Raw genomic sequence first — 24639 nt, forward strand, 5'->3', positions numbered from 1 at the left:
TCTTTGGCAACCTTTTGATACTGATGTCCAACACAAGTGATTATATATAACGATATAAATAATCCTAGAAATAAAAAACTGACCATCAGATTTTAGTGTTTTGTGCAGATGTTGCTCCAGTGCTTTTCTCAGTGTTGCATGCTGAGTTCTCGGTCTGACCCTTGCAGATGCTTTTTGCTATGGAGAGTAGCAACAGTCTGCATTTTTCCATTTCTTATTCTTATTCGCTGCTTTGGATCATTTGTGTATTTAAACATGTGTGGCCTTTTTTACCTTTGTGCATCCCTCTAATGCTTCCTGTAAGGTCCTGTGACAGTTGTTGTGATCAACATGTGGCTTAAGGACAGCAGTCGTTAACCTGACTTAATATGGATTTATTTATAGGCAGGTACACCTCTACAAAGCTTTTAGTGGATATTTTAGCACAGGGGTATCAAACATAAGGACCAGGGACCACAGTTGCCCAGGTGAAGATTCCAATCCAGCCCAAAGGACAGCTTTGGAACATGTGAAGGAGGAGACCTCACCTGTGGCCTTTCATACTACAATAAAGTAATAAACAATTCAATGACAGAGATGGTCCTGCTTTTTTCACTATGGGCTATGGAAATATCAATTTTATAAATCAATAATAAAAATAGAAAATCTTCTGTGAATTAACAAAAATGCTCCAATTACAGGATCGTCTGGCCAATCAGCAATCAGAATTTTCTGTAATTTTACACATTTATTTTTCAGTTTAGGCCCAATGAGTCACTGCTTTTACCTTTACTACAACAGGGTTTCTTTGTAATATAGACATGTTGTTGAACTCAGTCTTCTTTTTCTTATACTGACATGTGTCAGAAAAGAAATGTGTAGTTAAACAGAAATGGTACTTTAATCATCTGAGCTGTACATGGCCCACGATGTAAAATGAGTTGCCTGCCTTAGCACACACCATTTATATATTTTCTGGACTGTGATTTCCTGTTGTGTTCAATAAACATATGAAATCTAAAAAGACTAAAATAGTGCATTACTAATAGTCAGATCGGATTTGTTTACAATTAAGATCAACATGTTATCGCTGTAGAAATCCTGAAATCATTTTGAAGGCTTGAGAAGTTCTAGTGAACGCATGTTTGTGATGCATATAAAGTCTTCAGACTAAACTGATTGTATCACAGAGATACCTGATGTAATTTCCAACCTATGAAACCTAAAGACGTAGAATCAGTGTTACTTTCTAAGCTTGCTTGAGGATAGCTTGAGATAAGTTTAGAATCACTAGATACTCTGTCAGTCGAACAATGAAATATGGCTTAACTGACCTTTTTTTTTTTTATCACATTCACAAATGTACTTTCACTTTTTAATTTCTTCTTCTACAATAGTCCTAACGCTGCATTAAATTGTTTGTTCAAATGCTACTATGTAACAATAACGTATCAGCCTCATTGGCAGGTGTGACTCTGATGTGTCTGGAGTGCATTTGAAAAAAATTGCATTGCACAGAATCCTCAAGTCAATTTAGTACATTTTATTACTGTTCCACCATTTATACAAGTACATATAATTTTGAATGCATCAATTTCCATATCATCTTTTTGTTTGTTTGTCTGAACGTGTGGTGTGGAAGTAGCAGTGATGAAACATGGGATGAAAATATCAACTGTAGTTGCCATGGATGCAGACTGAAAAATTATTATTTTTTCCACTTGACCAAAAAGACAGGACTACAGGTTCACCCAACCACGGACATGCAAGTTACTGAGTCAAGAGAGGAAGAAAAAACTGAGCCAAGTGACAAGCGGCGCTCCTCGAGTGTTTGTTTCTGCTACGGTTTGACGAGTGCTGGGAGGAAAACGCTGAACGTCACATGGATGGAACTGAAAAGTGGCAGATGGATGGCTGAGATGACTAAATATATATATACATATACTTACATACATGCAAAGGTGGAAAGACGAATGTTGGTTTGAATAAGCCAAGCACAATTTTGGGTTGCTGGTACCTTACTTGACTGTTTTGTGCAAAAGCATTTAGCTCAATAAAGTCGTACTACTTCGTCCACTGTGTTCATCATGAAGTACAATCTAAAATCTGAGCTTTCTTGTCCTTCACGTTCTTCCTTCCATCTGTCCTGCTGGTTTTCTTTCACTGTCATTTCTTCCTTTTTCATCTCATATGATAATCATCAAAATGTTTCTACTGTAGTATCAATGATAAAAATCCCTCCTTTGTCTTTCCTGGGCCAGTGTATTCTATTTTCACTAGTTTGCACTGAGAGTGCTGCATAACTGCACTGTGCTAAAGACACAAGCAGCATGACGCACATGCACACAGGTTTAGTACAAGACAGAGATTTGGGTTACACATAACCAGTGCATTTAAAAGTGATGCTATGGGGTCTTTAAACGTCCACATGTGGCAAGTTAGAACTGTCTCAGTATCACCGTAAACCTGCACATGTGTGAATCTGAATGGGCTGGTTTTTGCTGGTTGCTGAGAGTTTAAGGATGCTCAGCTCTGTAAAACGCTGTAATGTCACCTTAACTTTTTTAACCAGGTAATTCATTAGTAGCGGAGGATGGGTGGAGTTAACACCATGCCGAACAACCGCCACGTCCTACTCGCACAAGTGATGAACACGACTGAAAAACCAAGAATGGAGTCAATACCACAACTGCTGCTTTCTAAGCATCCATCTCTGTGCAAGATTACTCCCACTAAAAACCCTTAAAGGTCTCCATACATGCAATTTGAGCCACACTGTGCAATGTGGTTCTAATACACTTGGGTAAGACGTCATATTTGATGCATACTGTTGTTGGCATACCCACTGGATCACGTGCCATTTATGTCTCTTCTACTTTCTTCTATGCTACATCGTCCTCCCCTCGTCCATCGCAACTCAACCTAAGTCTCTCCTTTGCTGGAATCCTAAAGTTTTGCTGTGGAAGTTTAGTCCCAAGCTATTTTTGTTTGCAGGACTCCACTGCCATGACCAAAGATATCATGATCCTTTCAAAGTCTCACACTGTTTACGGTTTTACACCAAAGTGTTTTGGCTTTTAAAAAAAGTTCCTCAAGCGGTGGAAGCTGGGTGTTTTCAAAAGTGTGCTTGGTGTTTACAGTAAAAATAAATTTGGGTGGAGACATCTATCAATATTGCTAGTTTTTAATGTATCAAAGGTGTACTTTAGTACTTTTCCTTCCACCACTGCACAGATGTACATACATGTAACCTATATTTCCAAACAGTAAAGGAAAATGCACGAATGGCGATAATGACTAAATCAGAGGCTCCCTTCCATGTGCAAGGCCTTTCCTTCCAGCCTTAGAAACATGGACCATATTACACTGAATTGGTTGCTGATGGCTCTGATCGTTTGCTGAAATCCTGCCTCCTGCCTGTTCTTCAGTGGTATCAGACTGTTAGTGGTGGAAAGCTACACTGATTCAAAACCCAGTAAATCAGACCTGGGTCAAACAGCATTGTGAGCGCTCTCGCTTAAGGCCTTTTCACTGCTTTGATACCAAAAGGGTGAGGTTTGCTCAACAGGGCAGACTGCTTTAGTGCTGTAAGGTTTGCTCTGGTAGGGCCATTAAACTTGAATATGAAACGGCTCTACTAGTTGGATAGTGTCTTTTTTAACTGTTGAAATTTCCGTGTCAGGAGATTGTATGTGAGCATGTAACAATTTTATTTCAAAGTAAAAGAATCCACTGTTGACTTTTTCAGAAACATATTGTGCTGCTAATACTTGAATCGAAAGTGTATCTTGCAGTCAGTTTTACACCCTTTTACTTTCGCTAAGGAAATGATTTGTCTTCCAGACAATCACAGGATGTTTGAGTGCCAGTCTTGTCTATTTAGGTTACAAAGGCACAACTGAGCATTCACTAACTGAGCTCTACCCATGAAGGAGCAAACATCACCTTCTTGGTATTTTAAGCAAGTTCAAACAACCTCTAAGATGTGACCGTACTGTCTACTTCACCCAGGTCAGCAAAAGATATGTCTTTTCAAACAAACAAAAAAAACGTATACGATAATTTTTACTCTAATTTGTCTTCAGATTTTGCTCGAGGACGAGAGGCTTGCATTGAACTTTCTAAGAACATTTTAGAGATCTTTTCAGCGAGGCTTTGCAGATTATCTAAGCAATACAAATGTTAAAAAACCCACTTAGTTTACTAACAATATAGCTAAGGGTTTCAGTACAAAATGTAGAAGTTTATCTGAAAAATCCTACAACTGTTTAATGTCTAATGTTGTTTTTTTCTCTGCAAAGCCCACCTTTACCAACCTTGCGAAATGCCTTAGAAAGCCTGAAAATTCCCAGTCCTCACAATGAATCTCCAAGTAAAAGCTCTTCAAAGAAAGTGGGATCTTTTTAGAGAGAAAAATAGGAAGCAACACAACCCGACAATACCACACACAATCACGCACGACCACAACCACGACTCCACAGCACTGAAAAGCTGGAGGTACCAGGCCAGAGCCAAAATCACAATATTCTGACGAGGAGGATGAGAGGAAGAGGGAGAGCCGAAGAGGGGACAGATTCGACTTGAGTCCAGCTGGTAAGGTGTTTTCTTAACCTCTCCCCTTCCCTCCATCAGAACCCCAAAATTTAGACGTCCACAGATCGAATGCAGGAGCCTTCTGTGGGCTGACGTGGGAATCAGGCCAAACTTTGTGGGACTGTATGAGCGAGAGGAATGGCGGATAAATGGCGAGGCGTATGGCCGACATACACTCGTATCAAAGTTCAAATACTACGGCAGAAAAAAAATAGAATAAAACATAACAATAATAATAGCAATAATCATCTGCAGCGGTGGGAAACTTCTCCAGGTGGTTGCTTCAGTCCTCCTCGATCAACAAATCTTCATCATTACAATTATTATTATTATTGTTATTATCATAATATGGGTGGACTAGTAAATTTCTTTCTTTCTTTTTTAATCTTCATCGTTGTTGAGTTAGGTAATTTATTTCTTCATTTCCGAAAAGTGGCTGTCCATTAATCTTGAACTGCTACGGTTTGATCCTTGCTTGGTGCCTCTGTGGCGTTTGCCTCCTTGGGAGGTTCGGCGGCTGGTGTTGAACTAGGAGCAGGGGTGGCCTCCTTTGCTGGGGCGGGAGCTGCCGCTGCCTCTGTAGGCTTGGGGTCGGGGGAGGCAGCGGGGGCCGCTTCGGCTTTGGCTGCTGGTGCCGCAGGGGCCTCAGTCTTTTTGGCGTCGGCCTCATCTTTGCTCTCGGCTGCAGGGGTGGGTGCTGCGGCCTTAGCCTCGGCTTCCTTCGCGGCCGGGGCCGATTCTTTGGCCGGGGCAGGGGCGGCTGGTTTCTCCTCGGCCTTGGCGGGCTCTGCGCTCTTGGGCGCCTCCGTTTTGGGCTCAGCGTTGGCGGCAGGTTTCTCTGCCTCCTTTGCGGCAGGAGCTGCGTTCTTTTCCTCCTCTTTGGGTGCCGCGGCATCAGCTGCTGGCGCCTCCTTGGCTGCCGTGTCATTAGCTATCTCCTTAGCATCACCGGCAGCTGGAGCCCCGTCCTTGTTGTCTTTCGGTGCTTCGCTCTCCTCTGCTGAGGCCCCCTCTGCTTTGGCATCCTTGTCTTTAGCCTTGTCATCGTTTACACTGTACCCCTTCTTCTTTTTGCTGAGCTTGCCTCCCATTTTGTATCACTGGCCTCTGAAAGAGAAGGAAAAAATAAGACTTTTAGTAAAAGTAGATATTATATCACAGAGAATGCATTCAGGTGAAAATGCATTAAAGCTATAGCAAAATGTATTAACAGCATGTCAAACAACCGCTATGGCATTCTGTCTGAGACGTATGTGTGTTGTGTTAGAGAGATATCGCCTTAAGTTAAAACTAGGCTGGGTTGCACTTTCATGTAATACCATGTTAAAGCACTAGGAGGTGCAACGAGTCACATTTCCCAGAAATCCAAAATCATCCGCACCAAGTTTTATTCAGGCTAGTCTTAGCTCAATGTTTGTGCACTAACAGAAACCACAGAACTGCAAATGGAAGAAGCATGGATCTGGATCATATTAGTGAGAGGTGTGAATGGGCGGGAACTCTAACCCTGTAGTGTTGGAAGGCATATAATCAAAGACCTGGAAGGGAAATATGAGGTGTGTAGATGCATTGATTGACCAGCCAAAGACCGGAAGTTAGATCAGATTCACATTTACTTTTTAATTAGAGTTTTTATTTTTAGCATTGAAATTTCAAATATTTAAATTTTCTGAAACTATATTTGTTTGGCATGTGGCTAAAATGCAATCTAACCTGAGTCCCAAGAGATTTGCCAGAATCGGGTGGACATTGAGAGGTTATGAGCTAATCTTCATAAGCTATTGGCCACTGAAAGGTTGTTGTTTTGTTGCACCATCAGTCTTCACTTCTTATTTGAGACAAAAAGTGCAAAATCTGGACCGTGTAATGTGTATGCAGAAGCCACGCATTTCTGGAAAACCAGCTCTCAAATTACTTTTTTAATGCATTCTTTCAGCATGACCCACATGCCCCCCAGAGAGAAGCACAGCATGATATTTTCATTTTCCACATATTACAACAGAGAAAAAACTAGATGAAGTAATAGTCATCGGAATAATTGATGTTCACTGTAAGAAAAATGCAGAAGCCTTTAAACTACAAGTCCAAAAAAGAGACCTCGCTCATGTATTCCATCATCCTGGACAACACAGAATAGGCACATCTAGTTTTTCAGCTTTCAGATCAGGAACATCTAATTATAAGTGTACAAAAGAGCTTTCAAAGCTCAGATGCCAGCAGTAAGAGGAAATTCAAATAAGTTACTGAGACAACACTCAAATCAAACTGTCTCTTAAGTTCCTCAAATGGCTGCCGAACATGGCTAATTAAATTCTTATCTTGGTTGATGGGAAAGACTATTTTTGCAGAGAAGTAGACATAAAAAAGATCTGTGTTTGACTGGGTAAAATAATAGTTGCTGTTTTAGTGTGCAGAATGAGATTTCTGGGGTTAAATCTTCTCAGTGCAGAGATTAGTATCCTATGGGTAGTGATAAAGCGAGAGAACCGATACCAAGTATGAGTTTCTGTAATTCTGATTAACACGAATTAGCCATACAAGTTCTGCAGTTTGTCTCCCACCTGACTGAAATGTTTTCAGTCTTTAGAATGACCAATTAGTTCATTAGCCTCATATCACCAGTAGGCACACTCCTCAACCTTCTAGCCGCCTGAGTAAGATGTTATCATCCTAGTGGCTCCATGTTGTAGTGATTAATGCATGCACCTTACTCATGGCAGACAGATCCCTGGTTTAAGACCAGGGAGAGACACAAACCCAGCCTCAGGGGGTCACGAGACAGTATGCTCCTGGTGCTGATCCCAAGACCGGAGTAATGGAAAGGTTGTGTTGGGAAGGGCAGCCAGTGACAAATCAGACAAGTTAATCTGTCCCCTGTGCTGACTTCGGAAATAAGTGATCAGCTAAAAGTTAACTCTTTGTAGGATAAAATAGTTTTGAAACATCCTCAATACCTGGAGAAGAAGCTGTCATCTTTTCTTAAACCCAACCAACCCAACCAACCCAAAACCCGATGCAAGATACTGGATGTCAAACCTAATGCAACACAAGCTAAATCCAACAGATGAGCCTTGAGAAAACTATGAACACTGCCTCATATTACAGCTCCTGCATATGAATCAAATGATCACAGCCTCAAAAGAAGGTCACCAACTACTGGTGCAGCACTTTTTTGCCCGATAACAATTCATAATGTGAATACAATATTGGTTGATAATGTATGAAATGGGTTATCTGTCCTTGATCATGTATCTCATGAAAATTAATGATAATAGAATAATAAATAGCACCTGGTAGAGAATTTCTTTCCTTATTTTCTGTCATATATCTCATCCCAACAGTGGATTAATTTGAAAACATGGTCAAAACTTCAATGTAATCCTTTTTAATAAAGCCTGACCCCCTGCCACCTTTAAGATGAATCTTTGGGGCAACAAAACTGGCTGATGAACGTTTTCATACCCAGCATTTCTACATTCAAGTTATTCATGAATAAATGAAAATCTCAAATTGTACTGCAGGAAATTCTATCATCAGGATGGAATATTTCCTTGAAATACTCAACCAGGATGTGAAGCACACAGGGAATCTATAAAAAAGGCTGGTTTGGAGCGCTGTAAATCACCAGTCACTAAGCAGGCAGAGAAATGTGTGTGTGCAGGCTCAGTACACACCCCCACCCCCATAGACACACACACCTGCAGATTCCTGGCTCAGTCTTTCAGTTGAAGATTTTTTTCACGAGTGTCACCATCTGCCTGCTTCATAGGGGAGAGGACTTCAATGCCACAATGAATCAAGCTTATTAGGAGCAAAGGATCAAAGATGGAAGCGTGTCGGATAAGATCCCTCTACGCCGATGATTAAAATAGAGAAAAAGAAAGTCGTAATTTTATTAAGCTATTCTTCTTAAAGCAGTTTGAATTCATCAGTGTATGTGAAATATGCAATTCAGCTGCCTTACCAACAAGGTAACGGATAAAGATCACCATCTTAGAAACTTAAATCAAGAGGCTATGTTACGTTACGTGTGCAGACGTTTGCGTTGCCTTTTGAGTTTTACCTCCAGCAGAATGTTTTTGAATTGGCTGAGCAATAAAAAAACCCCCAAATAATTATTTTCTTTTTAAATGATAAAAAAAACTGCCCTCTGTTACTGAATGTCTCAAATGGGGCCATGTTGACGGACCGACTTCACAAGACCTTTTTATTATTCCTCAGTTATGTGGTTAACGCCAAGGCGTCCTCTTTGTGCTGCCACTTGTAAAAGTGTGAAATCTGTCAAAACGGCTCTGAACGCAGACGTGACCTTTTCCTCCCAAACAAACCCGACCACTGAGAGACTCTGCCGGCTACTCACAAATTTGCCCTGCGAACGGGCCGAGCTGACGGTGAATCCACTCAAAATGCTAATCGCCTTGTCGCCACTGACTAAATTACTCCACTATTCACGCAATGTTCCTGCGGGCGTCCAACAGTTGGCATCTGCCAGGGCCAACGTTCCTGCCGCAGCTTTATACGACCCACAATGCAAGTCTCTCTGCCGCATCACATCATTTGACTCCCGGCTTGTGCTGCCAGTACAATGACTCATGATCATCAGGCAAACAATGGCTATTCACACGAAAGGCACGCTTTCTCACTGCTGGGCGTGTGGTTTTAGTATTTGAAGAGCTGGGGCAGGGCTGAGACAACCAGGAGAAAAGGCCCCCAGCTGACAAAAGACTTAATTTAACCTGCACACTGCAGTCACAGAAGCACAAAAGCAAGTGTGAATGGTCCGTTATGACCTTCCAACATGGCTTTGTGTTGACAATAACATCAGTGCTTAGGAAAGGTGGCCACTTCTATCTTAGTGGCTTGAATGGAAGTAAAAAATGAGCAACTAGAAGGCAGAGAGCAAAGGTCCAAAAAACACTGGACAAACTTCCAAGCCACACATAAAAAGAGAATCCTTTGTTATTTTTATCAGTTCATCTTTACGCCGATTCCTTGACCTTTTATTTCACACTCTGCAAGGATTTGGAATCAAGTATCTCAATCCACTTAGACACACTTTCATTGTTACGGTTGTAAGAAGCTAATCTTCTAACTGTGGAAATCCCTGATCTCATCACTGTGAAATCGCTTCTTGTGCTCTGACCAGGGTTGATCTGCATTTCCAAATTTCATAACTGTGTTTCGAGATGAGAGAGACTTCACTGGCTTAACTGAAAATGTGTTTAATAGGTGAAACTTTAACCTTTGCGACAGACTAAAAACGCGACAGAGAAGTGAAGGGTACTCACTACATCTGGGGACTCCTACAGTCGCTCAACAAATTGCCATCATTGGATTCTTTTATCTTTGCCCAACAGGAGTCATCCCAGGACTCTGAATAATCTGATGATCCTTCATGACCAAGAGTGGGGAGTTAAAAACTCATTTTTAACAGGAAGAAGCCTCATGCAGGGGACGGCCATATGCCGCAGATGGTTGGGTGAGGGGAAAGGGAAGAGTGTAATTTTACTCTTAAGTTACTGGAATTGTTCAGTCTTCGCCACTGTACATTTGTTTCCAGAAGATGCTGACAAACAGCAAAAAAAGGCTTTCAAGCTCAGCTAAAGTCAAATTAAAGACGCTATTGAAATCCCATAAAAGAACACTGAGCAGTCAGCATGTTTAAAAAGCAGCCCGTAGAGACCTCAGCAAACGTCGATGCATCTTTCTAAGGTCCATTTATTCTTCCTGAGACTGCACACACCCAAGATTAACACACCTGCGCGTTTCTTCTTCTACTATTCCCCACTGTGTTCAGCAGTTGCCTCCTTTAGCCACAGACTTTCCAATCCCTCAGCCTCTCGAGCTGCTGAGTTAACAATACCCACGATTGATTACAGCAGCGGCGCACGGCGAAAAAGCATTTAAAGATTATTAAGTGACGATCATGTCCGTGTCTGGCGAGTCAAAAAGGCGGCAGAGAGGTTTAGGATGAGCAGAAGTCCCTGAAGGAGCAGATGGCTGAGCTTCTCCAGCTCTCACCATCTCTGGCGAGTCATCTGTCACGCCCACACATCGACACCACTGCTCAGCTCTGCTCCACTTTTCTCCACATCTTTGCTCCTTTATGCTTCAGCTACAGTCTCCACATAATGCCACCTGGATCAGACATGTATAAAATGCGGCAGTTCTAAAGAGATACTGTATTCCTCTCTACTAAATATCTGAAGTCCCTCTTTTGTCCCTCCGGTCCAGCAGATGGCGGTCTCCAGGAGGTCCCAGGGTCTCCGTGAATCCGCGCCCTGAGAGCAGCAGTGAACCTGCCGGCCTGGCAGGTTCTGCGTTCCTGCCATCCAAGATGACACGTTAAAGGTTAAAGCTGTCACTGTCCGACGCCCTGTCCTGCTCGGACGCTCACTCTGCTGGGAAATCAGCTTGACAGCAGAAAACAGGAAGAACTGCAGGAGCACTAATGGCAGTTTGGTGTTTTTAACCTTTATTAAAGTGAAGAAAATGAACTTTTTTGTGCAGGATGAAGGACAAAAATGGCTAAGGTACAAAAAAAGTACAGTAGTCCCCATTAAATAGATTCCACTAATTCCCCTCATGTTATGAACTTGTATTCCTTCTATTTTTTATCCCTTACATTTCATTAAAAGTTCAAAGAATTCTGACAATTTCTGTTTTACATTAGTCAATTTTTGCTTTGTGATTCATTAAATGTCTTATTTATTAATTTGTTTATTATTTAATTTTTCTCCTCTGCAGTTTATTTGTAGTTCTGGCCCTCTACAGAATATTTTATTCAGTTTTCTTTTAAATTGTATGTACACTGAAGCTAATCAGATGATGCAAAAAAAAAAAAATCCTATAAATTAGATACCGTATGTGACACAAAAGGAAAAAAAAACTGACTCTAAGGAGAAAAATGCATTGTAGTGATTGCATCACTTGCTGTTTTTCCAGTGAAACTGACATTGAGGACACAGTTCTGGTTTCACAGGACACACTGACAGAGATAGCATCCTCTCCCTGAGGACAATAACAGCAGCTTCTCGTCCTATGTCACACTGACCTCCATTTTAAAACAGTTCTGCGCCATCAGACTGAACAGATCTACGAGTATGCAACAAGCTGCTGCAGCTATCTAATTCAGCCGGACTGCTGTGGATTTAGACTCTGTTGCTGCTCGTTCAGTCAGACTTTTATTCCCACCCATGCTACTTTTTTTGTGCCGACAGAAACCTTCTGTAGGGGGTCAAGGGTCGTAATTTTTACTATAATTTGTCACTGGTCCAACAAATGCCCAACAACAGTTTGAGAAATGGGTGGTTTAGGTGAAGTATCGGCCATAAATTTTACACGAATGTAACACTATAATTCACAACACAGGCCTGAGCACTGCCTCCCGCTGCCATCCAGCTTGCTGATTTAAAATGACTGATTCACCAATCTGCAGCAGGAGAGTGCAGGAGGCTGAGCGGACAGGCAGAAAAACTGGAGCAGAAAATTTGGCCCAATCACACACACAGACACAAATAAATGAAAAAAAAGCTCTCTGCGCTGGGATGGAAGAAAGAGAAGGGAGCGGAGGATGCTGGGAGTGCACAGTCAGAGGAGCCTGAGTCGAGGTATTCAAGTGGCTGACAGATGGGAGTCCATGACGAGGGTTTTAAGAGACAAAATTTTCACATTGCACTGATACGATTTTCCCACAGCACTGGGCTATTTTAAAAGCTCAGTACCCCAGATCTTGACGAGCACTTCCACATTCGAGTTAAAGATGTTGCAAAAGTATGTTCTCCCTTCACTCCCACCACACGCTCTGCTCTTTTATTTCAGCCTGAATGGATTGAATTTGCACAACGTGTGTCAAAGCTACAGCAGGACCAGCGGCTACGGCTATTTTTGTCCAACAGTAAACACTTTTCATTTTACTGTAGCTTCCAGCTGTGTGGTTATTTTCATGTGTCTGAGGCAAAATTAAAAAATAATGTTCAAAGGTGCTACATATAGAGAATATATATGAAATATAAGATGTGTTTATTCTAAGTTCTACGAAACTAGTCAAGTTAGCTTCGGTACACTGCTTAATGAAATATTTTTCTATATGAAGACATTAAACAATTAATTGTTTAATAGAACAGATAGAAGGACAACAGCACTCATACAAGGTACATGTTGGACTCTCCAACAACACCGTAAAGTGCATGACAGTAAAAAGTGCAATTTGATAGTCCTTTACAAAAGTGACCATGCACACTCATTTATGAGGAAAGCAGTGCTTGAATGTCTGATGAGCAAGTATTTTAAAACTGCATTCTTTCTAATGGCCAACAGAGGGTACGACTTGTGGTTGTATAAGTCTATACAGTCTCCTTTGTTCTGTGACCTCAGTAAATACTTTCCTAATGGATTTATGGGCTCAACCTGTACTATATAGCCAACATAAAGTTCACGTTGTAAACTACAGTCCTGATTGTATTACAATAAAACAGGATTTCAAACACCTAGATCACACTCTGAAAAACTTAGGACCAATTAGTGACATCTTTGTTTAAACAATCTATGAAAAGAACTACAGATACAGTAAAATAGTCAAAGAAAAGTACAAGTCATAACCAAGGTCATCCTAGCACACTAAGACTAAAGTAATACAAGGTCTACTGAAGTTTTTGGTTAAATGAAAGTCAAAGTTAAACTAGAGTTGAGATAAAACTAACTAATAGAAACAATTTTGCTTTAATTTCTTTAAAAAAAACTTGTGTAAGAACTTTCAAGCATATATACACCTGTATGCTGATGATACTGTCATTAATACTCATGCTCACTTCGTACATGCCTTGGACATGAGATACACTGTAGCAGGTGACTTTGGGTGAAAGTCTTTATTCTGTAATAAATGTATTTAAGACAGACATGTATCTTATGTCTTATGAAATTGTCATTCATGCATTTGTTTCATCTCGTCTGGACTATTGTAATTCTTTGTTTACTTGTTTATGTAAAGCCTCTTTGGAGCGTCTGCAAGTTGTTCAGAACGCTGCTGCAAAGCTTCTGACCAAGTCCTCCAAGTTTTCCCACGTCACACCCCTGCTGATTCAGCTACACTGGCTCCCCGTTAAATTCAGGATCCAGTTTAAGGTTTTGACCTTGACTTTCAGGGCCCTGCATGGACAAGCACCAACGTATATAAGTGAACTTTTGCATCCATACATTCCCAGCAGGTCCCTGAGGTCATGTGACCAGGGCTTGCTTGCTGTCCAGCACACGAGGCTGAAAACAAAAGGCGACAAAGCTTTTGGAACTGTGGCCCCCAGATTGTGGAACTCTCTCCCTTTGAGCCTGAGATCTGTGGACTCAGTGGTCGCTTTTAAAAAACAGCTAAAAACCCATCTTTTTAAACTTGCTTTTAGTTGATTTTTATTTTTAGGTTTTAGCTTCTGTGAAGCACTTTGTGATTTTTATCTTGAAAGGTGCTATATAAATAAAGTTTTACTTACTTATAATTCCAAATTAAAACGATAACTGCAAAACCCAATTAAAGTTTACTAAATCAAAATCAAATCAAATCACTTTTATTGTCACATCACATGTGCAGGCACACTGGCACAGCACATGCGAGTGAAATTCTTGTGTGCGAGCCCCACAAGCAACAGAGATGTGCAAACACAACAACACAAACGAGCAAAATACAAGAATGGCCAACCTGAAACTAATAAATATATGTACAATATATAATAGTGTATGCATTTCTGGATGTGTATACTAAATATTTTCCTACGTGTGTGTGTGTGTGTGTGTGTGTGTGTGTGTGTGTGTGTGTGTGTGTGTATACACATTTTTACAAATTAAATAGTAAAAAAATAAAAAAATAAATAAAATAAATAAATAATAATAATAATAATAAAATATATAAAATATACAGAGTTGAATATGTGCAAAACAAGTGGCATTTATATACAGTATGGAGTGCATAATGTTGAAGTTCCAGTAGTGAAGCTGAGGTGTCTATGACGTGTTCAGCAGTCTGATGGCCTGGTGGAAGAAGCTGTCTCTCAGTCTGCTGGTACGGGACCGGATGCTGCAGAACCTCCTTCCTGATGGAAGCAGTCTGAACAGTTTATGGCTGGGGTGACTGGAGTCCTTGATGATCCTCCCCGCTTTCCTCAGGCACCGCTTCCTGTAGATGTCTTGGAGGGAGGGAAGCTCACCTCCAATTATCCGTTCAGAGCACTGCACTACTCGCTGGAGAGCTTTGCAGTTGTAGGCGGTGCTGTTGCCATACCAGGTGGTGATGCATCCAGTGAGGATGCTCTCAATGGCACAGTGATAGAAGGTCCTGAGGATGCGGGGGCTCATGCCGAATCTTTTCAGTCTCCTGAGAAAGAAGAGGCGCTGCTGCGCCTTCTTCACTGTTTTGTTTGTGTGTACTGACCACGTAAGATCCTCAGCCAGATGTACTCCAAGGAACCGGAAGCTGCTCACTCTCTCCACAGCAGCGCCGTTGATGGTGATGGGGGTGTGTACTTCTCTGCACCTCCGGAAGTCCACTATCAACTCCTTTGTCTTTGCGACGTTGAGGGTGAGATGGTTGTCTTGACACCAGTGGGTCAGGGCGCTGACCTCCTCCCTGTAAGCCGTCTCATCACCGTTGGTGATAAGACCCACCACTGTAGTGTCGTCCGCAAACTTCACAATGATGTTGGAGTTGTTAGTGGCTGTGCAGTCGTAGGTGTAGAGTGAGTACAGGAGAGGGTTCAGTACACACCCCTGTGGAGCACCAGTGTTCAGTGTGATGGGGGATGAGGTGATGCTGCCCAGTCTGACCACCTGGCGTCTGTCAGGTGGTCAGACTCTTTACTAAAAGAGGAATTACTGCTTATTCTAACTTCTGTAATTGAGCCACTGTTTATTTTGTCAGCAGAGAGTGGATCATTTTGGGTTTTAAACTGAGGCAGGATCCGATCTAAACAAAGTCGTCACTTTGTTCTGGAGAGCAGTTTAATTACCCAGAGTACACACAAACTGCCCACTGCTTATTCTGGCCTCAGGCTGAAGACACGCACACAAACATGTGCATTGAAACAAATGATAAACACACATGCGCAGGCATGAATAAACACACACTCACATTCAGTCCTGTTTAGACAATCAATCCTCAAATTGACAGAGCTTGAGAAAACTCCTGGGCTGGAAATGGTTATTGATCAGTGCAGCGGGACCACAGAGGGCCGCTGTGTGTTCAGCTGCTGCTTATGAGTCAGAGGACGCACTCAGCAGAGATTAAAGCCAGCGAGACGCTTTGAGACGCTTCTTACCGAGACGTTTAATACTGAATACAAAATCCATCCCGACGCTTTGTTGGCTGCGGAGGAAAGCAACGGCAGACAAAACAAAACAGAACTGAAAGCGATTATGTCCATCTCTGTGGATTAAGTGGCATTTTGCTCTGCTAAATCCTCTCCTCCTTAGATGTTCACATGACCTCCATGTCTGCAAAAGCTGGCGCAAGTTTGTGTGGAAGGGAAGCGACTCGTCACAAATTCTCTGCTTGTCACGTTCCTGCACATTTCAAACATTTGGATTCGAATGATGACCTTGGAAACAGTCAGATGTTATTTTTCATGAATCTACGAATGAAAATTATTCTTTTCAAAATGCATGACTGAATGTGTTCACAACACTGTGCTGAGTCTCAGAGATCTTTGTATTGAACTGGAAAGATTTGAGAACCTTGATGATCCGACAATCCCCTATGAGGAAGCACCTAGCAGCAGTGGGGAGGAAGACTCCCTTTTAGTAGGAAGAGATCTCTGGCAAAACAAACCTCAGAGAGCCATGGGAGAGAGGCTGGAAGGGGTGTCAGACCTATAAAAAACCCGGCTAACTGTTTTGTAATTTGTTTTACAAAAGTGACCCTGTCTTAACTGGTGCATCGATTACAGTATCAACCATATGAGCTGTATTTTTGGTCATTCCCTTGTGATTTACTCCTCTGTAGAAATAAAAAGGGAGCCCGGGAGAGATAAAAGAAAAACTGCAGCTTCATTTGCTGCTGATGGAAAGAAATATCAGAAGCAGCAAATAAAATAAAGCCTGCAGGCTTGTCTTATGAGCACAATTATTTCCCTGTTTCTGTTTTTGATTTCTCTTCTCATTTCATTCTAAGAAACTATAATACAGACTTGTCCTTTCTGCATGCACCGACCTGTAATAATTTTGTCATTCCATCCTGATTTACTGTGCAACGTGGCAAAGCCCCTGGCCTTGTTTCTCCTGTGAAACATTGAAAAGATTTTACTGCTGTGTGACACATCCAGGTCAGCCTCTCAGGCTCTGTTAAGTGATGAAACAGGTGCTCACAAAGTTTCAGCGGCTCCAGCAAATTACCCACAGCTCTCTGCAATACATACATTTACCAAGACAGCTGATGTAACCACAATTTCTGTTTAGTCACTTCCTGTTTTATTTTGGAACCCAAGTGCTTGATTGCATTTGACCTTTTAATTCTTCTGCTGTTTTTCAAAGTTTGCTGTTCCATTTCATTCACCAACTGTCAGCGGTGACCCAATCAACCTCCCCCCCAGATATACTCTCCCCATTTCCCCTTGTCACTTACCAGATTGTCTGGTGTCCCTCAGAGTCAAGCTTTCAATTAACTGCCAAGTTTGCAGCCTTTTCTCCCCTCTGTTTGGAAAGTGTTACTTTCCATGAGTTTCTAGTCAACGCTCCCTGAGAACGACCTTTTGTCTTTTTCTGGACTTCGCTCTTTCCCCAACGCTTGTCTGTACATTGACTGATAACCTGTAGGCCATTTGATTAAAGGTTTGGTTTGAATGAAAGGCTTTAGTGGCATTTAACCAAAAGCTCATGAATAATTCTGGCATTTTTTTGTTAGCCTCATACCTTTCTGATTTTTTGAATTGGTACACTCCTGCAAGATCACTGAGGTCTGTGGATCAAATGCTCCGAGCTGTCCCAAGGCCCAGATTAAAGCACAGAGGAGACCAGGCCTTTGCTGTGACTGCTCCTAAACTGGAGAACAAACTGCCCCTTCCCATCAGGACCCCCCCAATATTAAATATTTCACATCTTTAATTCTCACAGCTTTTCTTTGTTTTTGGCTAAATTACAAACTGGTCAGGAGAGTTGATTCAAATGAAATCTTGACATAAGTACCTTAAAAAAAATGTCATTTATTGTTTTTCTAACAAATTCCAGTTCAGTAAATCTATGTTCTTGGATGTGCTTTACAAAGACATCATGCTGCGTTGCAGATAAAAGAATGATTCCCACTCTTGTCCTCAAAGAGAGGAATGCAGCTAATTAATTTAACTGTGTTACTCTCTGTTAGCAGATACTTGAAGCCACGGTGTTGGAACTGGCATAGGTTATGTCAGTGCGTCCCGTAATGTGGAAACTCCATCTTTTCTAGCAGTGAGTGAGGCACAGCTTGTTGTTTGTGTCTCATCATCATCTGATTTCCCTTCGTGTCCGCTTTGACCTGACTTTGATCATTTGTAAAGTTGTTGCTTTTACACTTTTCACCTCTGTCAGACGCACTGCTCTCAGAAATGATTTGTGTTGCAGTACTGCCACAGGGGGCGGCCAAAATGACTCAGACACAGCTGTTGATTATAGAGTAGAAAAACAAGTCATATCGCTGCAAGAGTATGACAGGAATATTTTACAAAAATCTGTCAAGCTATCAAAAACACCAGTAGCCCCAAAAGTCTACTGGTGTGAATGACAACAAATGTTCTGGTTTTTAAAACTACTTAAGGTGACAAAGCAGAAATGTACTGTCATAGCCTCTAGTCTGAAGATGTTATGAGGTTATTGAGTGCATAACGGCACATGAACACAGCACTGCACCTGGTTACTGAGGCTACTTGTAAAAAGAGTCAGTTCCACCAACCCTGCGGTGAGTATGACTGATTGGATTTGTCAGACGCCTTCGCTGCCTTGGCCACTTGCTCTGTTTTCACAGACAGATAAGAGACTTGAGGAGATCCAAGGACGAAAGACAGCGGCTCGTCACTGAACCCCAAGGCGTGTTTGATATTTACATGATCTCAAATCCACCACCTCAGCAGCCAGACACAGACAGTTATGTCTGACCGGTCTGCCTCAGAGGAGCTCTGCCTGAGTCATTCTCAGCCACACTCAGGACTTCAGTGATTTCTGTATGAATACAAATGACTGTCTTTCCTATTTGGAATTCATTCTGGAGAAATTCATTCATGTGATGGCATTCAAACCAAATGCTGACAATACTAAAGAGCCTCAGGTGGATCAGCCTGTGAGCTGTGATGTCCACAGGGACGTGCTTCAGTCTGCAGCCCGGTGAGGAACTGAGTGAAAAGCATGAACCGACTGCCCCCCGCATGGTCTCTGGGACACAACATGAATTAAGTCTAACTGTCACAACTTGTTGTTGACAAGCTATACTGTTAACATAAAGAGAAAGCACGGAGAATCCTTCATCTGACCAAGCTTACATGAGTCCAATCATTACTCCAGTTTCATCCCTGGACATCAAATACCGATGTTTTGTCAGACGAGGTCACCTTTTGCTTTTATCTGATCTATCCGAAACATTTAAAATGATATTTCAAATATTTCTGGAGTTAATTTTCTCCACATCAAATGTTTAACTTCAGGAGTTTAACTTCATATGTTGCTTATCCTTACTTTTACAGCTGAAGACTTGGGCCATTTTAAACCTGTTGACGTGTAAGAAAGTCAAATCAAAGCTCCTAAAGACATGATTGTTGAGTACATAAGACCTGAACGAATGACCGGATTGCTCTTGTGAGGTAGCCGCAGCATCACATCGAGGACACGTTCTCATCCCAAGGCGCCAGATGTTGATGGTGTAGAAGAAATACATACCAGAAAGATTTTGGGACGATATTAAACGCCAAAAGATGACAATCGTCGTTTTAATTCCAAAGAACTCTTAATTTGAAGTCTGGAAGTTTCACATTTTATGACCACATCAATGAGTTTGTTGGGTGTTCACCTTCAGTCACTGGTTAGGTTTAGAGATCAAAGAAAGCTTGATGTGTAAACAAAGAGTTTCAGGCTAAGATATAGATGGATGCCAAAGGAAATGAGGATTACTTAGTGAGTTTAAATGTGACACCAATGGTTTCTTTAGGAGTTAGAAGGGACACAATGGCACAAATGCCAAAGAACACCTTTCCGGTTCCAGCTACTTTAACAAACTGGCACTGTGGGAGGAAAGTCTATAATGACCCTCTGTATGTACTGTTCAGTCAGCTCAGCTGCTATAAAGAACCTTACAGTGTGTGTCAATATAAGTCTTGACACTTTCACAAGAAAAACATGTTTGGGATGAGTTTTTACAGAATGTGCATCGATTTAACTTTCCTGCCTTGTTCAAACATCATAACATGCTAAATGGGACTTCAATGATTTAGCAGCGTGGAGAACTATGGGGGCCTACAGGAACAAAGGCGTCTTCAATACACCCTCAGAAATCCACACACAGCAAGTAGAAATATCTTTGGAGATCCTTGTGGATTGCATGAATACCGCCACTCAAACCACTATTGAACTTGAAGCACTCAACACAATCCCGATAGCTGACAAGTAGGGCGCAGTTTCAAAGGTTGTGTGGAACCATCAGTCTGGAAAATGTATGTATAACATTCAACCTTTGGTCTCCGGCTTTTGAGTCCAAGTTAAGAGCTCACATGTGAGACTTTAGCTCCATTAGCTCACAGCTGATCCAGATAGTGTTGACTGCAAGTAGGAGATAGTTAGTATGTGTAACGGGAGGTTTTGGAAAGTTTATCCTGAACATAGCATAAAGAAATCACTCAAGGTTGCAGATTTTCCAATAAAAATTGTCAAAGTCATTTCATACAAAGTCTGGATCTTCTCAAAAGGTTAAATGCACTTGTTCTGCTTTTGCTTGTTCTCTGTCATATACATACTGCTACGATGCTTGATACCCATATTAAAAATGACCGAAGTGTATATAAGAGTCATGCAAAACAACTCTAGCAGAATCCAACAATAAAAATATGGATATAGCAATAAGTATAATGAATCACCTTCAGGTGACAGTTTCAAAATGAACAGCTTTATCTTCAGCTTATTTATAGAAGTCATATATAGCGGATATTCACAGTTACAAAAGTGAAACGAATAATCATCACACTTCGGAATGACTCAGTAGGTTTTGGCTTCAGAATAGTCCGAGCAACACGAGAATCTAATGAATGCACTGCCCCTACTATATCTCAAACAGTGGTGGAGCATACTCCAACTCCACTATCTTTACTGAAGCTGGAAAGGGTAGTCCTTCTCCTGGAAATCAGCTGTGAGCCTGAGGGCTACAATAAGCTATCAGAGGTGGAGAACTTGGTTCACTCCGGCTGCAGAGCGCAGCAAGCTCCTCTGTTCCTAGCTGCTGTCTAAAATGGTGGCGCCGAAGTTCATCCAGTTTATAAGAGGCAGCTCTTTGTGTCACAAATAAATATTTGCAAAGGAGAAATGGCAGACATGTCATATAACTGTGAACACTTACACCCCCTTTCTTCTACCATCTCCCTTCTACCACTACAAGCAGAAATCAGTTTTAAATCTGTGGGAAACAAAGTGGACTGACTTTATTGGAGCAAGCAGAAATACAGTATAAAACCACGACAGACTTAAATCATTCAAAACATTTCTGAATCTGTTGCAAGAGAACAAAACTGATCAGGAACTGAGTAAAATGGCTGCAGAGGGAAATGGTGAATTTTATTGGGAATAAAACTGCAGTGCAAGGCTGTCAGAAATGCAAGCGATAACTGTACTCCAGGTCAAACCTAGTGAGCGTACAGGGAGGGATTACAAACACAGGAGTAGGCATGAAACAGCTCCCAATCCAGGGCTTGCTTTAGACTCTGCTCTCAGATGTTGGTCTTTCTTAGCATCTGAAAAGACCTTTTGCAACAATTTTTGGCAGACATGTCCGAGGAAGACATCCTTGAATCGGGTTTTTATGGTCGTGGTACCATGAAACACAATAATATTTCAGTTAGCACCGACAAGCAACCACTTAAACTTGCACCAGTTAAATTAGATCCTTTTTTAATGATAAGATATCCGAGGACAGAAAGGAAAAAAAAAAAACTTTTTCACTACAAGCTGAAAAGTGTTGACTTTTAAACACGAGCTGTGCTTGATAGTTTTGTCATTGTTTACCTTCACCTGCGCTAAGTACAACATATTGTAAAGATAAGACAGGAGAGCTGACAAACATGCATTTCAAAAGCAAATATGCAGCTTATCTATATAGGCTGAAGGCTTGGTTTCAATGGCAAACACGTCAGAGTTAATGCAAGTGCCTCTTTATCGTCCACAAATATGTAGGCGAGTGATGGCACATTTCCAAAATTTCCATATTTAGTTCTTGCAGCTCATTCAGTATTAAACCTATTTGACAAAGGTTTTTAGAAACTTTGTATTTTCCCTCAACAGATATCACGAAGTCTCTTACTTTTCTTATATTTGCTCTTTCTGCATCAGCCAGAAATTTTGTCCACAATAAATAAGCAATATTCATGGCAGGCGCAATAAGAAGTATTAAAATAAAAGCCCATAATTCCAACACATAGCATAAACATCTGCTGTTTAACAAAAACCTCATCCTAGCAATCGTTAGTTTAAGGAACTGCAGGTAAAAAACACCAAAGTTAGAGCTGGGATAGATGTGGCTGATGGTTAAATGCTTATTACCAATAAACTTGATGAATAATTCATTAAATTATCTTCAATTCAAAGTGCTTTAAATTATACAGTCACTGAAGATGCTTTATATTGAAAGCAAAGCACCCTACAACATAAGACAACCTAAATGGTCAGATGACCCTCTGTGAGGAAGGGTGTTTCTGATGGTGGGGAGGAAGATCTCCCTTTTAACAGGAAGTCTTCTTCTAATGGTTGTCTCTTGCAAAAAACAACAGTTAAACAGCAGGTGGGTGGAGTTCTGTACTCACAACCAGTATGACTGAGATGACCATATTGAGGATATTGACTCTCTGACATGTGACAGAGCCAAATGTAGAAAGAAATGTACAAACTAATTATTTACAGGTGTCCGTTCAATATATCTATGTGACAGAAAATGAATAAAAGAAGTTCCTTTTACAACATATTTTTCAAACCTAGACCTCAAGATAACATCTTACGTCCAACCCAAGTTTCAGTTCATTCTTTTAATTAATGAATTAAGTTTTAAAAACCTGAACCACCATTATAGAACAGAAATTGTCTCCACCCATGCAAAACAACAGTGTCAGCAAAACTAACAACAAGAAAACATACTGGCAAGCGCCAGTGCTACCCTTCAGACTCCTAACAGACATACAGATGATTTCAATTTAGAAATCAAAATTCATAAAGACCTTTGTGTGTGTGTGTGTGTGTGTGTGTGTATGTGTGTCTGTGTATGTGATAAAGACCTTAAGTGACTTAAGGAATTGCAGCTTTAGTGCTTGGGAGGGAAATCAGAAGGTCAGAGTGGACAGATTTCAACTTTAAACCTGGTTTCTTATGGCCATGCAGACATAATTTGACATCATTTGTGTTTGGGCCTGTATCTAACCAGACTTGAATGTATAGCAGCTTCAAATCAAAACATTTAACGTTTGCAATTACCAGAACTTGAGACGTTTTATGTCTGGTCCATAGAGAATTAAAAGTTTTTCAGAGGACTTCATCAACTCCTGTTGCTTATATTTCCATAGACTTGCCAAAATGTAACCTGACTGTAAATATGCTGTGATGAACTGTACTCACTGAACTGCATGAACATTAAAAGTCTCCTTATTAACCAGCACAGCTGTCGAGATGATTAAACAACATGTCAAGTTTTACTCTTTAACATGCATGGCTGTTTCCAAGCATCTCAGAGGGCTTTAAATGCGACCTTGTACATTCTCATTATGTTAGTGTTACATGGTTTTTTATTCTGAATGGCAAAACTCATTTCACCACCGTGTAATTCTAATATTTGTGCGTAAATCTGCGTGTGTGCAGGTGATTTGTCGAACTCTGCACACACACATACACACACAGAGTGCTGAAAAATGTGTGTGTACTGTTTACAAGTGCATTTACATATATTTATGAGCAGTACCAGCAGCTCATTGCAGATGTGGATAGAAAGACTGCAGTGCAACCAGAACATAACTGCAGTTTATTGGCAGGAAATCAGACTGCTGTATTTCCTCCGACAGGGAATGGATCCAATTTCAACACACACACACACACACACACACACACACACACACACACACACACACACACACACACACACACACACAGCCATTCGTCGGCATGAAGGTTGCCATGGAGAAAACAACAACCTGCAGCATAAAATGATTAACGTTAGATATTCATGAGGAATTCCCAACAGTCAAATCATAAATACACGTAACCACGACAGTTAAAAATAATTTTTTATTTTAAAACCAAAGCCAAGCCGCCTCCTTCTTCTTTTTTTAACATTTTAAATTCTTGTTAGAATATTTTTGTTATCCACCCACACGTGTCCTCTCTACACTGATGACACTTACTGGCACTATATTCCTTTTCTAGTTTTTCACTATCAGTTTCAACATTTACCCTACAACACGTTCTGGACTGTATGCAAAAATACAGAAAAATGACACCTATTGTGTTGACGCTTCTGGGTGTTTCCTATATGGATTGCCACAGCACGTTATGTGCCTCCACATCGCCCTAACTCTAGCACGTTTTTCTGCCACACTGTCCTCCTTCAGCACATCCATGAACCTCCTCTGAGGTCGCTCTTTCCTCCTGTTCAGCAGCTCCATCTTCAACATCCTTTGTCTAATATATCCACTATCCCTCTATCTAACTTAAACCAAATCAATGCTAAAGTTGAGTGTTTAGTCCAGGGGTGTCCAACTCCAATCCTCGAGAGCCGGCATCCTGCAGGTTTTAGATCTCACCCTCGGTCAATACACCTGAATCAAATGATTAGTTCATTACCAGGCCTCTGGAGAAATTCAAGGCATGTTGAGGAGGTCATTTAGCATT

At 41.1% G+C, this 24639-nt stretch overlaps 1 protein-coding gene across 1 annotated transcript in view; it reads right to left on the bottom strand.

The window, feature by feature from the left end:
• Positions 1-1507: 1507 nt before the first annotated feature.
• basp1 (brain abundant, membrane attached signal protein 1) overlaps positions 1508-24639 on the bottom strand; it is a 50346-nt gene continuing 27214 nt past the window's right edge. Inside the window, exon 2 of the mRNA XM_004569455.3 lies at positions 1508-5679. Coding sequence (XP_004569512.1) covers positions 5016-5663 — 648 coding nt within the window. The 5' untranslated portion in view covers positions 5664-5679 and the 3' untranslated portion in view covers positions 1508-5015. The remainder of the gene's footprint in view (positions 5680-24639) is intronic.

Source organism: Maylandia zebra, linkage group LG18 (assembly GCF_041146795.1).
Source record: "Maylandia zebra isolate NMK-2024a linkage group LG18, Mzebra_GT3a, whole genome shotgun sequence".
In the NCBI taxonomy this organism is placed as follows: Eukaryota; Metazoa; Chordata; class Actinopteri; order Cichliformes; family Cichlidae; genus Maylandia; species Maylandia zebra.